Raw genomic sequence first — 14,886 nt, 5'->3', positions numbered from 1 at the left:
AAAACTGGAACAGGACACGCTGCATTGGGAAGGCTCTATATAAGTATCGCAGCAACAATCACTGTGCCGAGACTCCACTAAACAGACACGAACTATAATTAAGCTGCTTGTATTTTACTCCCCCAGAGACTAAATCTGACATTTATACCAAACAGCTATAGAATTATATCCACCTAAGGCCCAAGCATGACCTGAAAAGTGAAGTACATAATTCAGTGTTCCCTGCCTGTCTTAATCACAATATCTATTTAACCAAGTTCTGGCAGGAAACCAACACACCTCAAATACTTTTTGGGGGGCAGGGGGAACTGCAAGCTTTTTAAAATTATTTTTATTTGAAACTAGAAATTTACAAAACATTCCAATTTACAATCTTCCCTCACATAAACAGCAATTAAATCGGGACTTCAGGTTGTAATTTGTTGTCAGGATTAGACTGTGACAATGAAGGGACCAGGCCACCTTAAACATAACCAGGGAAGTGTATCCCTTTGGTTGTGTTGGTTTTTTGATGCAATAATCTACACAAAAGACCACATAAGTTTAGCACCAATTAAGTTCAATGTGGAAATTCCATGATGTTTTATGCTGGCATAAAAGATCATATAAAAATCTCATCCCACCCAGTATCACAGTATGTTGGCTCAGTGGTCAGCACTGCTGCCTCACAGTGCCAGGGACCTGGGTTCAATTCCTGTCTCAGGCAACTGTCTGTGTTTATATGGGTTTCCTCCCACAGTCCAAAGATGTGGAGGTTTTATGGGGTGAGTTTGGGTAGGGTGCTCTCTGAGGAGTTGGTATAGACTTGTTTGGTTGTAAGGATTCTATTCTAGATCAGAGATAGCCATCCCTTGATTCAAAAATGATGTCATTCAGGGTTAAAGGAGTCTGCCATGGATTTTTATGTGAATGACCAGAATGCTTCAAAGCTTAATCTTTGTGCAGATGTCCCAGGAGAAGGCATCTGAAGTGCAGGATTAGCTTCCTTTCCTTTCCTTCTCTGCTACTACTCTGCTCCATCATTACGATGTTGTAATCCAAACCATAATGCATCTTGATGGACATAGCACAATTTTGAACAATTAACATAGAGACATAGAAAACCGGAGCAGGAGTAGGATATTCAGCCCTTTAAGCATGCTCTGCCATCCAATATGGTCATGGCTGATTATCCAACTTAATGCCTTGTTCCAACTTTTTCCCCATATTTTTTGATCCCATTCGATCTGAGAACTATATTTAGTTCTTTCTTGAAAACATTCAGTATTTTGGCTTCATCCACTTTCTATGGTAGAGAATTCTGCAGGCTTATCATCACTGGGTGAAGAAATTTTTCATCTCAGACCTAAACGACCTGCCCATTTCCTTAGACTGTAACCGTTGGCTCTCAACTCCTCCATCATTAAGAACATCCTTTCTGACTACTCTGAATAGTCCTGTTGGAATTTTGTAAGTTTCTATGAGATTCCTCCTCATTCTTCTGAATTCCAGTGAATATAGTCTTAACTAATCTGGTCTCTCTTCATATGTCAGTCCTGTCATTCCAGGAATCAGTCTGGTAAACTGTGGTTCTGTTCGCCGAGCTGGAAGTTTTTGTTGCAAACGTTTCGTCCCCTGGCTAGGTGACATCATCAGTGCTTGGGAGCCTCCTGCGAAGCGCTTCTTTGATGTTTCCTCCGGTGTTTATAGTGGTCTGTCCCTGCCGCTTCCGGTTGTCAGTTTCAGCTGTCCGCTGTAGTGGTTGGTATATTGGGTCCAGGTCGATGTGTTTGTTGATGGAGTTTGTGGATGAATGCCATGCCTCTAGGAATTCCCTGGCTGTTCTCTGTCTGGCTTGCCCTATGATAGTAGTGTTGTCCCAGTCGAATTCATGTTGCTAGAGGCATGGCATTCATCCACAAACTCCATCAACAAACACATCGACCTGGACCCAATATACCAACCACTACAGCGGACAGCTGAAACTGACAACCGGAAGCGGCAGGGACAGACCACTATAAACACCGGAGGAAACATCAAAGAAGCGCTTCGCAGGAGGCTCCCAAGCACTGATGATGTCGCCTAGCCAGGGGACGAAACGTTTGCAACAAAAACTTCCAGCTCGGCGAACAGAACCACAACAACGAGCACTCGAGCTACAAATCTTCGCACAAACTTTGAAGTCTGGTAAACCTTTGATGCACTCCCTCCATAGCCAGAACATCCTTCCTCAAATAAGGAGACCAAAATTGCACACAATACTCTACAGGTGGTCTCACCAAGGCCCTGATGCTTACCCACAATCTTACAGTCTCTTTCTCTGAGATGGAGAATATGTACACAAACCATGAACACAACAGCAGCAAATACATTCTTGGAGATACCAGCTGAGACACAGACAGATACATGGAGCACTGGCACAATTGCATCTTTATTGTTTTCATTGTTACAAAGACATTGCATATATGTGATAGGTCGGAGTAGGGTGGAGGCGGAGAGGTCAAGAAGACACAGACAGATACATGGAGCACTGGCACAATTGCATCTTTATTGTTTTCATTGTTACAAAGACATTGCATATATATTACTTCGATGTCTTGAAGGATTGTGGAAAAAAATTGATTACTTAAAATGTTGTGGAAATACCTGGAGAGATTTCTTTAAAAGAGGCAGGAACTGTGGACATTGGAAATCTTGTTCCAATGAGACTTCCCGTAAATCATGTGACTAGTGATAATTGCTTGCTTTCCCATTTACCTGTTGGACTATGTGAACACTAACTGAATGCAGCCCAGTTATGAAATCTGAAATTAGTTGTGGAACAGGAAGCATGTGAGGAAAAATAGCCCAGTTGATTTCTCCTATTCCCAAAAAGAATCCTTTTGTTGACTTCAGGGTAAAACCTATCGATTTTTCTGCAAGAATGATCGAAATGCCATCTCAATATTGCATTTCCTGAGCAACTGTAAATAATTAGTGAATTGACCACAGGTGCAAGAACAACAGACTTTAAAATGTTCTATGAGCAATTCTTTTTGACCTAAAGAAACATCTTAATGGCCAGAAAAAAAGTATTATATTATGAAATTCTGCACTGACAAATCCACTTTCTTTCTCTTTTGCTGAAGTGTGCATGTTTTGGGTGATTTAGAGAGATAAGCATTTATACATTCATATTACCCATTGTGTCGGTTTACTGGTAATTGCATCTTAATTGATCATATCATGTACATTAAAAAAAACCTTTTGATAGTTTCATTGAAAACCTGGTATATCTATGAATTTAACTGGTCCTTTGGTAACTAGGAAGTAGATATTAATCTTATGTTGTCAACTGTGGAGGAGTGAAACTAGAGTAACAGCATAGATTTCAGTAGCCTGTCTCAGAGGAAATCAATGACAGATGTAGAAGTAGATAGTACTGGTGATGCAGCAGAAGCTCATTTTAGGATTAAACATAACAGCAGGATTGCAAGCTATCTGAATCAGCTTCAGATATTTAGATTCGTAGAAGAGACCGTTTGCCCTATTAAGTCTGTACCAACTCTCAGAACAGCATCCAAATGAAATCAAGCCCCCTACCCTATCCCTGTAACTTTGCATTTACCTGACACTACAAACAATTTAGCATGGCTAATCCACCCACCCTACACATCTTTGGACTGTGGGAAGAAACCGGAGCACTCAGCAGGGAGAACGTGCAGACAAACAGACAGTCATCCCAAGGCTAGAATCAAATCTGGGTCCTTGGCACTGAGAGGCAGCAGTGCTAACCACTGAGCCACCGTGCTGCCCATTGTCAAGCAGAATATTGGAACCAGAGATCAAATAATCAAATTAGTGGCAGGGTCCAAAGGCTGCATATGATATGTGCATGTGACCCTAGACCCACAGCAATATGATTGATTCTCAACTGCCCTCTGAAATGACCTAGCAAGTAACTCAGTTCAAGGGAAGCTAGGCCTGGGCAATTAATGCTGGCCAGCCAGCAACACCCAAGTCATATGAGTGAATTTAAAAAAACATTTAGTCTTTTCTTGCAATTTTCAATTGGAATGATGAAAGCCATGTGCTTTGCTACTGAAATGTTATATGTTATAATTTATCTCACAACTTCTGTTTCAGAGAATTAATCCTCGCTCACATTTTAACAAAATAATCGTAACAATGCACAAGTAAGATAGAATAGCTCAGCATGTCTTGTCTCTTCTCATACTTGGATCCCTTATATAGCAAAGACTCAGTAAGTACTGAGTAAAATGTGGGTTTAGATCAGAGTGGTGCTGGAAAAGCACAGCAGGTCAGGCAGCATCCGAGGAGCAGGAAAATCGACATTTCGGGCAAAAGCCCTTCATCAGGAATAGAGGCTAATGAAGGGCTTTTGCCTGAAACGTCGATTTTCCTGCTTCTCGGATGCTGCCTGACCTGCTGTGCTTTTCCAGCGCCACTCTGATCTAAACACTGAGTAAAATGGTGTGACCCTAACTTAAATGATAACAAATAAGGTTCAACATGGGGATAGCACTGATTTTTGCAGCATTTATATCCATTCACAACACCTTAGATAATACAGTTGCAATGAATCCCCATGCCAGCTCTTAATCTATACTCTGTGGTGAATAATTTACTTCCTGAACCCACAGGATCTTTTCATCATCTATACAGAAGACTTCTTGCTTGATTCTGCAAAGTTTCTCACATAGCCCACTGCATTCAGTCCACTATAAGGTTGCCCTATGTTTCCTACTTTACAACAATGCCTACATTTCAAAGGTAGCTGCCATTAGTTGTGAATTGTTTTAGGACATCTTGAGGCCACAAAACATATTGATCTGAGCCTTATTCCTAAGACCATATTCCTACGAAGCACCTCAGGTGTTTACTATTTCTGAAAGCCTTGGTTGTTGGTTGTAGATTTTGTTTTAAAATCATCCTGTTCAGAAATGCGAGTACACACCTCTGCAGCATGTGGAAATTGAACCCAGGGAGTGCTACATTGTCAAAGGTGGTGTTTTTCAAAGAGGATGTTGAATGCTGGTCCCATCCGTCCTTTTAGAGCATAAAAACATTTCATGATGCTATTTCAAAGGGAAACAGAAGAGTCAGCCTCAGCGTCCAGGCCAATATTTATGTCTCAATCACATCATAAAAATAGATTATCAGCACAGATAACACAATGTTGTTTGTGGGAGTTCGCTGTGCACAATGTTTCATCCATTAAAATAGAGACAATACTTCAAAAATAATTTGTTGGCTGTAAAGTCCAGCAGTTGTGAATCCACTATATAAAAGTCTTTCGTTTTCTTTTCACTTAAGTAGATAATAGCAGCTTTAACAAAACCCAAGGAGATCAACACCATTCTGAAAACAATTGATCTACTTGATTGATAACCCACAGACACCTTAAATATACATAGAAACATGGAAAGATATACAGCAGAGAAGGAGGACATTGTATCCATGCTGAATGAAAAAGAGAAATACATCCTTCCAGCCAGAATAAAAACATTAACCTTAACTTTTTGCTTCCTGACACTGAGGCAATTTTAATCAATACCTGCCAGTTCCTCTTGAATCCTACTAACTTTTAATTTTCTGATCTTAAGACACATCAAAGACATCATCCTGATTGTCTCATGTGCTTTATACAATTAAAGGAAGACTTCTTTGTCCCGATTCAAATCCTTAAATGTATTCTTCTGTGTTAAAAGATTAACTGATCATTTAATTTATTGTTTGTATGACAGTGTGCAAAATTTGTCATAGTTAGCTGAATCGTACCTTTCTTTGGCTAAATGTGAGTTTTGTCAGATTTCACAGAAGGTTTCTCTACAGAATGCCTAGGCAGACATCTTGCCATTATCTTCCCAAAATGCCTGCATTAACTATCTACCCTTCCTTGTCCAGTAAGAACCATGGTTTAAGGTGGTATGGAAGACACCCCTTAGCATATACATCCGCACTCATTTCACCTAGGCACTGTTTCACCAACAAGTCACACAGTTTACCTGTCCTTAGCCACATCTTGTCCAGCCACCTAAGACACCATTACTGTGTCTCCAATGTTCAGTGTAGATGCCCATCTTGTCATTGTCTAGTAGGGAAACATTACATACAGATAAGCAACTGGCAATTTAAAATAAAAGCTGTACGCAGACTGTGCCTGAGACTAAATGTATCGGGGTCCCCTGAACCATAGCCCCTCCCCCTTGCATGGACAGGGAACTAGCCTCCATCCACTTTCAAGGTGGCCATTTGGTTGAATAAACCTGCAGTGTGTTTGCCACACAGGGAACTGGTGCATACTATAAATTCTGTACTGCAAGGTGCATTCCGTCCCACGCAACTCTTTACTGAAAAGCACAAGAAGCAACTTGCCTGTCTGCGTAAGAGTGCATTAATATGGCAGCATATTGGCCTATAGATTCTGGCTGAAGCACCAAAGTGCTAACAGGCATGGCACTGCATGGCAAGGATGCTGCAATCGTGCAGGCAATCACAAAGTGAGTAAGTGCTAAAAGAGCACCGAGCAGCCCTGAGATGTAATCTAGTCTAATCGATCAGCTGGGTGCCAGTCCATGCATGCAGTGGTTAGCACTGCTGCCTCACAGCGCCAGAGACCCAGGTTCAATTCCCGCTTCAGGCGACTGACTGTGTGGAGTTTGCACATTCTCCCCATGTCTGCGTGTGTTTCCTCCGGGTGCTCCGGTTTCCTCCCACAGTCCAAAAATGTTAGGTGAATTGGCCATGCTAATTTGCCCGTAGTGTTAAGTGAAGGGGTAAATGTAGGGGAATGGGTCTGGGTGGGTTGCGCTTCGGCGGGTCGGTGTGGATTTGTTGGGCCAAATGCCCTGTTTCCACACTGTAAGTAATCTAATCTAATCTAATCTCAAAAAACATGCTTTTGATGTAAGTTTCAGTGCACTCTGCAATGTGCATCTGCAGGTGGATTGTATTAGATGCCATGAGAATCCTGGGAGTTTGGGTAATTATTGGATGAAACATTCCCTCTCTGCAGTCACTCTGAGGTTCTATGCAGGCCAATCAGCGTGGCAATACTTTGACTTCAGGTTTCAGAAGTTGCTGCTGTCCACAATCTTTGGAGGTCCTGCACCAAAAAATACAGTGTATTGATTCGCCTGCCATTGATGAGGGTTCTATGCAGCTGATGCGCAAGGGTTGTGCAGAGATACTATTGTATGCTGAGAAACATGGAGGCTCTTTGCAGACAGAAATGAGCAGAAGTCAGCAAGTTTTATTTGTCTAGTTTGCTAATGGCGGGTAGTAGATGAGGAAGCTGTACATTAATATGGGCACTTTGGGGCCAGCAACCTTATTTCTATTAGATATAAAATAGTGACGGAAAAGGATAGACCAGATCTAAAAGTTGAAGTTCTAAATTGGAGAAAGGACATGGAAGATATAGAATGTAGAGAGATAGAGAGTGACATCTTGAAAAATGTCCATATTACAGAGGAGAAAATGCTGGATGTCTTGAAACGGGTAAAGGTGGATAAATCCCCAGGATCTGATCAGGTGTACCCTTGACCTCTATGGGAAGCTAGGGAAGTGATTGCTAGGCCTCTTGCTGAGATATTTGTATCATTGATAGTCACAGGTGAGGTGCCGGAAGACTGGAGGTTGGCTAACGTGGTGCCACTGTTTAAGAAGGTTAGTAAGGGCAAGCCAGGGAACTATAGACCACTGACTCTGATTTCGGCGGTGGGCAAGTTGGTGGAGGGAATCTTGAGGGACAGGATAGACATGTATTTGGAAAGGCAAGGACTGATTAGAGATAGTCAACATGGCTTTGTGCGTGGGAAATCATGTCTCACAAACTTGATTGAGTTTTTTGAAGAAGTAACAAAGAGGATTGATGAGGGCAGAGTGGTAGATGTGATCTATATGGACTTCAATAAGGCGTCCGACAAGGTTAGATCTCACGAAATACAGGGAGAACTAGCCATTTGGATACAGAACTGGCTCAAAGGTAGAAGACAGAGGGTGGTGGTGGAGGGTTGTTTTTCAGAATGGAGGTCTGTGACCAGTGGAGTGCCACAAGGATTGGTGCTGGGTTCTCTACTTTTTGTCATTTATATAAATGATTTGGATGTGAGCATAAGAGGTATAGTTAGTAAGTTTGCAGATGACACCAGAATTGGAGGTGTAGTGGATAGCAAAGAAGGTTACCTCAGATTACAACAGGATCTTGTTCAGATGGGCCAATGGGCTGAGAGGTGGCCGATGGAGTTTAATTCAGATAAATGCGAAGTGCTGCATTTTGGGAAAGCAAATCTTAGGAAGACTTATACACTTAATGGTAAGGTCCTAGAGAGTGTTGCTAAACAAAGAGACCTTGGCGTGCAGGTTCATAGCTCCTTGAAAGTGGAGTCACAGCTAGATAGGATAGTGAAGAAGATTTCCTTTATTGGTCAGAGTATTGAGTACAGGAGTTGGGAGGTCATATTGCGGCTGTACGGGATATTTGTTAGGCCACTGTGCAATTCTGGTCTCCTTCCTATCGGAAAGATGTTGTGAAACTTGAAAGGGTTCAGAAAATATTTACAAGGATTTTGCCAAGGTTGGAGGATTTGAGCTACTGGGAGAGGCTGAACATGCTGGGGCTGGGGCTGGGGCTGGGGCTGTTTTCCCTGGAGCGACGGAGGATGAGGGGTGACCTTATAGAGGTTTACAAAATTATGCGGGGCATGGACAGGATATATAGACAAAGTCTTTTCCCTGGGGTGGGGGAGTCCAGAACTAGAGGGCATAGGTTTAGGATGAGAGGGGAAAGATATAAAGAGACCCAAGGGGCAACTTTTTCACACAGAAATGTTATATATATGGAATGAGCTGCCAGAGGAAGTGATGGAGGCTGGTACAATTGCAACATTTAAAAGGCATTTGGATGGGTATATGAATAGGAAGGGTCTGGAGGGATATGGGTCAGATAATGGCAGGTGGGATTAGATTGGTCTGGGATATCTGGTCAGCATGGACGGGTTGGACCGAAGGGTCTGTTTCCATGCTGTACATGTCTATGACTCTATGACTCTAATAAGGTTGCCAATAAGGAATGATCCTTCTTTGTAGGTAACTCGCCATTATCTGGTAAGAATCTCACCTTGACGCCTGTAAATTAAAGACACCTACCTCTTTGAACTTGCTTGATTCTGCCACATTTCTCACATAGTCCACTGCATTCAAGCCCTTATAAGGTTCTGCTAAACATTTCCTACTTTACATCAATGACTACATTTCAAAGTTGCTGGCATTAGTTGTGAATTATTTCAGGACATCTTGAGGTCACAAAACATGTTGCTATGAGCCATGTTCCCACGGAGCATCATGGGATGTTTAATGTAGTTGAGAGCCTCAGTTGTTGCAGATTTTTAAAAAAGAAATCCTGTTCAGAGGTGTTATTACACACCTCTGCACCAGGTGGAAATTAAACCCCGGTCACCTGGCTCAGAGATAGGGACACTAACCCCACCCCCCCACACACACACACAAGAGCCCTCAGTTGGCTGGTTGTATACCCATGTTCTAATCAACCTCTGACATGACACAACTCTGGAGCAGGTGGGACTTAAGAACTTGGGCCTCCCAGCTCAAAGGTAGGGATGATACTATTGCGCCACAAGAGCCCTGATCAGTTGCTTGTTACATTGTTCAGCCTTGCCAACCCCTACTTATACACAACATCCCTCCTCTTTCCCACGTGGCTCCATAACAACTTCATTCACTACTGACCTCACTTCCTGGATACGCGGTGTTCCGTTCAAATCGGGCGGGCGCTTTAACCGTTGAATTTTACATTGCGGACAGTGTCCTGGCAGTGGGGACAGAGCGAGTGGGCGGTAGGGAGGGAGGAGCGGGTAAAACACACAGCCCTGAGCCGCAGCTCCGATGGCCGATGATGGCCGGCGGGGCGATGAAGGGGAGCGCGGCCCCGGCGCTGTCTATCAGATGTTTGTCACCATGGAGGATCTGCTGGACAAGCTGAAGCTGCTGAACTACGAGGAGAATCTGATCCGGAGAAACAACATGAAGGCCCTGTCGAGGTGGGCGCTGGCTCTCTGTTGTTAACCCGGGATAGGCCTGCAGGGTGACCAGCCCCCAACCTGACCCCAGGGTCTGACTCTCAGGAGAAGCCCTTGTCTCTGCACACCCCTTCGATCGTCCCGACTTACTGTCCGCTTCCCATTTCCATTCTGCATCTCGTACAGCAGACCTTTTGAATGTTAAAAGCAAACAATCGGTCCAACGTATTGCTTTTGCTCGAAATGTTGATTTTCCTGCTGCTCGGATGCTGCCTGACCTACTGTTCTTTACCAGCACCACTCTGATCTAAACCCCAACGTATTGCTCAGGCCAGAATGAAATATCTTGTCATATTTATGGGCAGAAAGTGTATAGCCCCCAAGAGCAACAGGAAAGTAAGAGCCTGCATTTGTACAGCAATGTTCTACAGCCTTTCACAGCCAAATGGAGCATTTCTTCATTGAAATATCAGGGAGCCCGTTTGAGCTCAGCAATGTTGCACAAAGAGCAATTTAGTAAATTAGTTGAATCCTATGTGAGAGATATGGCTAATTTAGCAAACTTGACTACTGTTCTTTTAATGATAGGCAAGATCTTTTACATTTACTAAAAATGACACTCTGGCTCTTAGTTGAATTTTCTTCTGAAAGATGAAAGATAGTGCAGCACTCCATTAGTACTAACTAAAGTGTTAGCCCGAAGTGTGTCTTTCTCCTTTGGGTTGAGTTTGAGTTTCTAATCTGTTGACTCGTACGTGAATGCTCATCAATGGATTGAGACCGATTGTTTACAGTTGTGAAGAACAACGTTGGGAAAATAATGTTTATCACTAGAACAGGGAGTGTGAGATGCAAATCTAATGAAAGTTTTCAAAGTTATGAAAACATTTTTAAGTAAGTGAAAACGTTATAAGTGGAGCATGATTCAGTAACAAGGGGTCTATCTAAACTCAGAATTATCCCTAAAATAATAAGGGAGAGGCAGAACACTCTTTTCACTTAAAATAATGAACAGTTTTGGACCATAAAGTCTTCCTTCTGGTACGTTTCTCTGATTCATCATAAATGTTATCCTCAAATAGATTGAGTTGTTGTTATCATAATTTTCTGAGGAATGGCAAGGTTGTTATTCACCCTTTTTTAATGAAAGGAGAGTGCTCTACATTTCTGACGGGAGACCCAATCAAGCTTCTTTGCAGCAATGCGGAGTCACACTTGATTCTCACAGCTCTGCTGTATTGCAGAGTCTTCAATATCCTGGGCAATTCCTTTGGAGTTTGCTGCAATGGGGATTCCAAAGGAACCCATGCACAACTCCCAACTACCCTGGAAAACAACTGCCTGGCTGTTAGAAAATCTGGACCAATGTGTCTGTGACAATTTATCTCTATTGTTATGGCCTTTAAATCTGCTGTGATAACATTGTTTGACAAGCCTGGCTTTTCCTGTGTCTCCCTATTTTGGTTCTACACAAGCTTCTTACAATCAGCATTCCAAAGTAATAATCAGTTGACAATTTCATGAAGGTTTGTCATCTTTTATTTATACTTATTTTGAACTCTAAAGCACCATCTCATCTGTCTTCATGTTCACGCAGTGCAAAATTTGTGTTCTCATGTAAATATTGGATATCAATGGATTGATATTTTATGTTCTGACATACTTTATTCCCCACTCCTCTATCCTCAAATCTTAATCTCTAATGTAGATCTGAAATCTAAATTTAACATTTCTTCCTTGGAAGATATCCACTGCAGCTTTTTACTCAGTTCTTTTCAAGTCTTCAGATGAGTTGATTTATATTATGAGCTCTAACAAATGTTTTAAATAATGAATTTTCTAGGGGGAGGTAGGCAGGGAGGTTAGAGAGCACACATGAGATCACAAATGTGTTACCATTTAAAATATAATCAATTTGCAGCATGATTGATATATACCAATAATCTATTAAACATTCATTTGAACAGGCACTACTTTGCTCTCCCTACAAACCCTGGTGAGCAGTTCTACATGTTTACATCTGTGGCAGCTTGGTTGTTAAACCAAACAGGACACTTCTTTGAACAACCCCAAGAATATGATGATCCAAATGCAACAATATCAAACATTCTGACAGAATTCCGTGCTTTGGTAAGTTTACAAGCTAAGCACACAGTACAGGAGATGAATTATAAAATATTTAGTTCATTTCAGAAACAATCAGTTCATAACTTTTCTGTACCTTTAGAGACAATCTGTGTTATGGAAAAAGGAAATATTAGTGTAGAAGGTGCTGAAATTTATTAGTCCATTTGCTGTCTAGAGTTTCTTGTGCATATATATGCAATTAAAATTAAGTTTTATCAGTTATGTTTTTTTTTCCATTAAAGGAATGAAATGGCCCCATAGAGGAGCAACTAAACTTCCTTTTGGTGATCAACAACTGCAATGTGATGATAAAATGGACCGTTTGTAAACTCATCTAGCTTTTGACTTCACTTTGTTCTATCAGTTTTTTAAGTGATCCAGATTATGAAATTTTCCTGATTTTTTGATGGTGATCTTTCTATGTTTCTACAATCTCCACAGCTATCTTCTTCAGAAGTTGAGGTGTAGTCACCTGGTCTGGGTTATTTATCCACCTTCAGGCCTTTCAGCTTCGCCATCACTTCTGTCTTAGTGATGGCCACTATACTCACCTCTGCCCCCGTTTCTCTTGAAGTTCTGGTATGCTGTTAGTGTCTTTCACTGTGAAAGCTGATGCACAGTACCCGTTCAGTTTTTCCACTATGTCTTTGTTCCCCATTATTACTTCCTAAGCCACATTTTCCAGCATTCCCATGTTCACTTCTGCGTTTTAATATCTTGAAAAAAAACCCTGCAGTCTTCTTTTATGTTACTGACTAGCTTATTCTCATATTTCATTTTCTACTCCACCTTCCCCCACCTTTATTGCTGTTTTATTTATCCTCTGGTAGTTTTTAAAGGCTTCCCAATCTTCTGGCTTCCCACTAATCTTTTCCATATTGTATACTTTTGTTCCTGTTATGCCTCCCAAATTATACCCAGAAACTCCACCATTTTCCCTGCTAGGCTCCCCTTCCAATCAACTCTGGACCACTCCTCCCTCATGTCTTTGTAGTTACCTTTACTCAATTGTAATACTGTTAGATCTGATTCAATCTTATCCCTGTCAAATTGTAGAGTGAATTCTATCATATTGTGATCACTGCACCTTGGACTTCTTTCACCTTAAGATCCCTAATCAACTCTGCTTCAGTACACATCACCTAAATCCAGAATTGTCTGTTCCCTAGTGAGCTGTACTGCAAACTGTTCCAAAAATTCACCTCGTCGACATTCCACAAATCTCTTTTCTTGAGGTCCATTATCAACCTAATTTTCCCAGTTCACCTGCATATTGAAGTCCCTGACAATAATTGTAATATTGCTATTCTTACATACCTTTTCTATGTCCTGACTTATTTTTTCCCCCACATCCTGACCATGATCAGGACACCTGAACACAGCTCCCATTGGGTCCTCAACTCCACCCACACAGATTCTACATCATCTAATTCATTTCTTGCTATTGATTTAATTCCATTTCTTTCTTTACAAGGTAAAGTTGTCCATCTGCCTGTACTTTCCATATTCATGTATCCTTGAATATTTAGTTCCCATCCCTGATACTCTTGCAGCCATGTCTCTGTGATACCCACAAGATCGTACCTAACTGACATGTTATTTTCAGTATCTTTGCCAAAGTAATTAGTATGCATTTGTTAATAGCTGAGCCCTCAACATTGATCAGCTCTCCGCCAGTGTCTCCTTCATAGTCTGTCAACTTCAAAATTCCCCATTTATTCATATTGTTCACTTCCAGTATTTTAACCGATCTTCTATTAATGCTAATATAGGTGACATGGTGGCTCAGTGGTTAGCACTGCTGCCTCACAGCTCCAGGGACCTGGGTTCAATTCTGGCCTCGGGTGACAGTCTGTGGGGAGTTTGCACATTGTTCCCTTGTCTGTGTGCATATCTTCCGGGTGCTGTAGTTTCCTCCCACAATCCAAAGGTGTGCTGGTTAAGTGGATTCGCCATGCTAAATTGCCCATAGTGTCCAGGAATGCATAGGTTAGGTGCATTAGTCAGAGTAAAAGTAATAGGGTAGGGGAATGGCTCTGGTTGGGATACTCTTCCGAGGGTCAGTGGACTTGTTGGGCCAAATGGCCTATTTCCACATTGTAGGGATTCTATTCTATAATATTCCTGAATGAATCCTTTTCTTGAACATTAACCTTTTTGAATGGCATCCTCTTGAATGCCTTTTGGGAATCCAAGTACACAGCACCTATTTTGATTCCCCTTTGGCTACCTGCTAATCCTATGTAACCTACGCCTGCAAGTAATAAAAACATGTGGTTTGAGGTAAGGACAGAGAGACACAATATTACACATGTAGCATTGCTAAGATTAAATTTACTTTAACAAAGTACGTTTATGGAAATAAGTTGTTGATAAAGCATAGGAACACATTTTGTTAATGGAAATTAGTGTGTGCTATGTGGTATCCAGTTATCATACAAAGTTTTTGCTATTTCCTCTCTGCTGTGGTTCTGTTCACCGAGCTGGAAGTTTTTGTTGCAAACATTTTGTTCCCTGTCTAGGTGACATCCTCAGTGCTTGGGAGCCTCCTGTGAAGCGCTTCTGTGGTGTTTCTTCCGGCATTTATAGTGGCCTGTCCCTGCTGCTTCCGGTTGTCCGTTTCAGCTGTCCGCTGTAGTGGCCGGTATATTGGGTCCAGGTCTATGTGTTTGTTGATGGAGTTTGTGGATGAGTGCCAAGCTTCTAGGAATTCCCTGGCTGTTCTTTGTTTCGCTTG

General features: G+C 41.8%; 1 protein-coding gene across 2 annotated transcripts in view; it reads left to right on the top strand.

Moving 5' to 3' along the window:
* The first annotated feature begins 9,736 nt into the window (after window positions 1–9,736).
* ift57 (intraflagellar transport 57 homolog (Chlamydomonas)) overlaps window positions 9,737–14,886 on the top strand; it is a 44,780-nt gene continuing 39,630 nt past the window's right edge. For both annotated transcript variants that reach the window (XM_043690230.1, XM_043690229.1), the window contains exons 1-2: window positions 9,737–10,043; window positions 11,990–12,152. In XM_043690230.1, the coding sequence (XP_043546165.1) occupies window positions 9,889–10,043; window positions 11,990–12,152 (318 nt within the window). In that variant the 5' untranslated portion in view covers window positions 9,737–9,888. The remainder of the gene's footprint in view (window positions 10,044–11,989; window positions 12,153–14,886) is intronic.

This window comes from Chiloscyllium plagiosum, chromosome 5 (assembly GCF_004010195.1).
Source record: "Chiloscyllium plagiosum isolate BGI_BamShark_2017 chromosome 5, ASM401019v2, whole genome shotgun sequence".
Lineage (NCBI taxonomy): Eukaryota > Metazoa > Chordata > Chondrichthyes > Orectolobiformes > Hemiscylliidae > Chiloscyllium > Chiloscyllium plagiosum.
The sequence above is the reverse complement of the archived record's forward strand: the minus strand, read 5'-3'. Positions and strand labels throughout refer to the sequence as shown.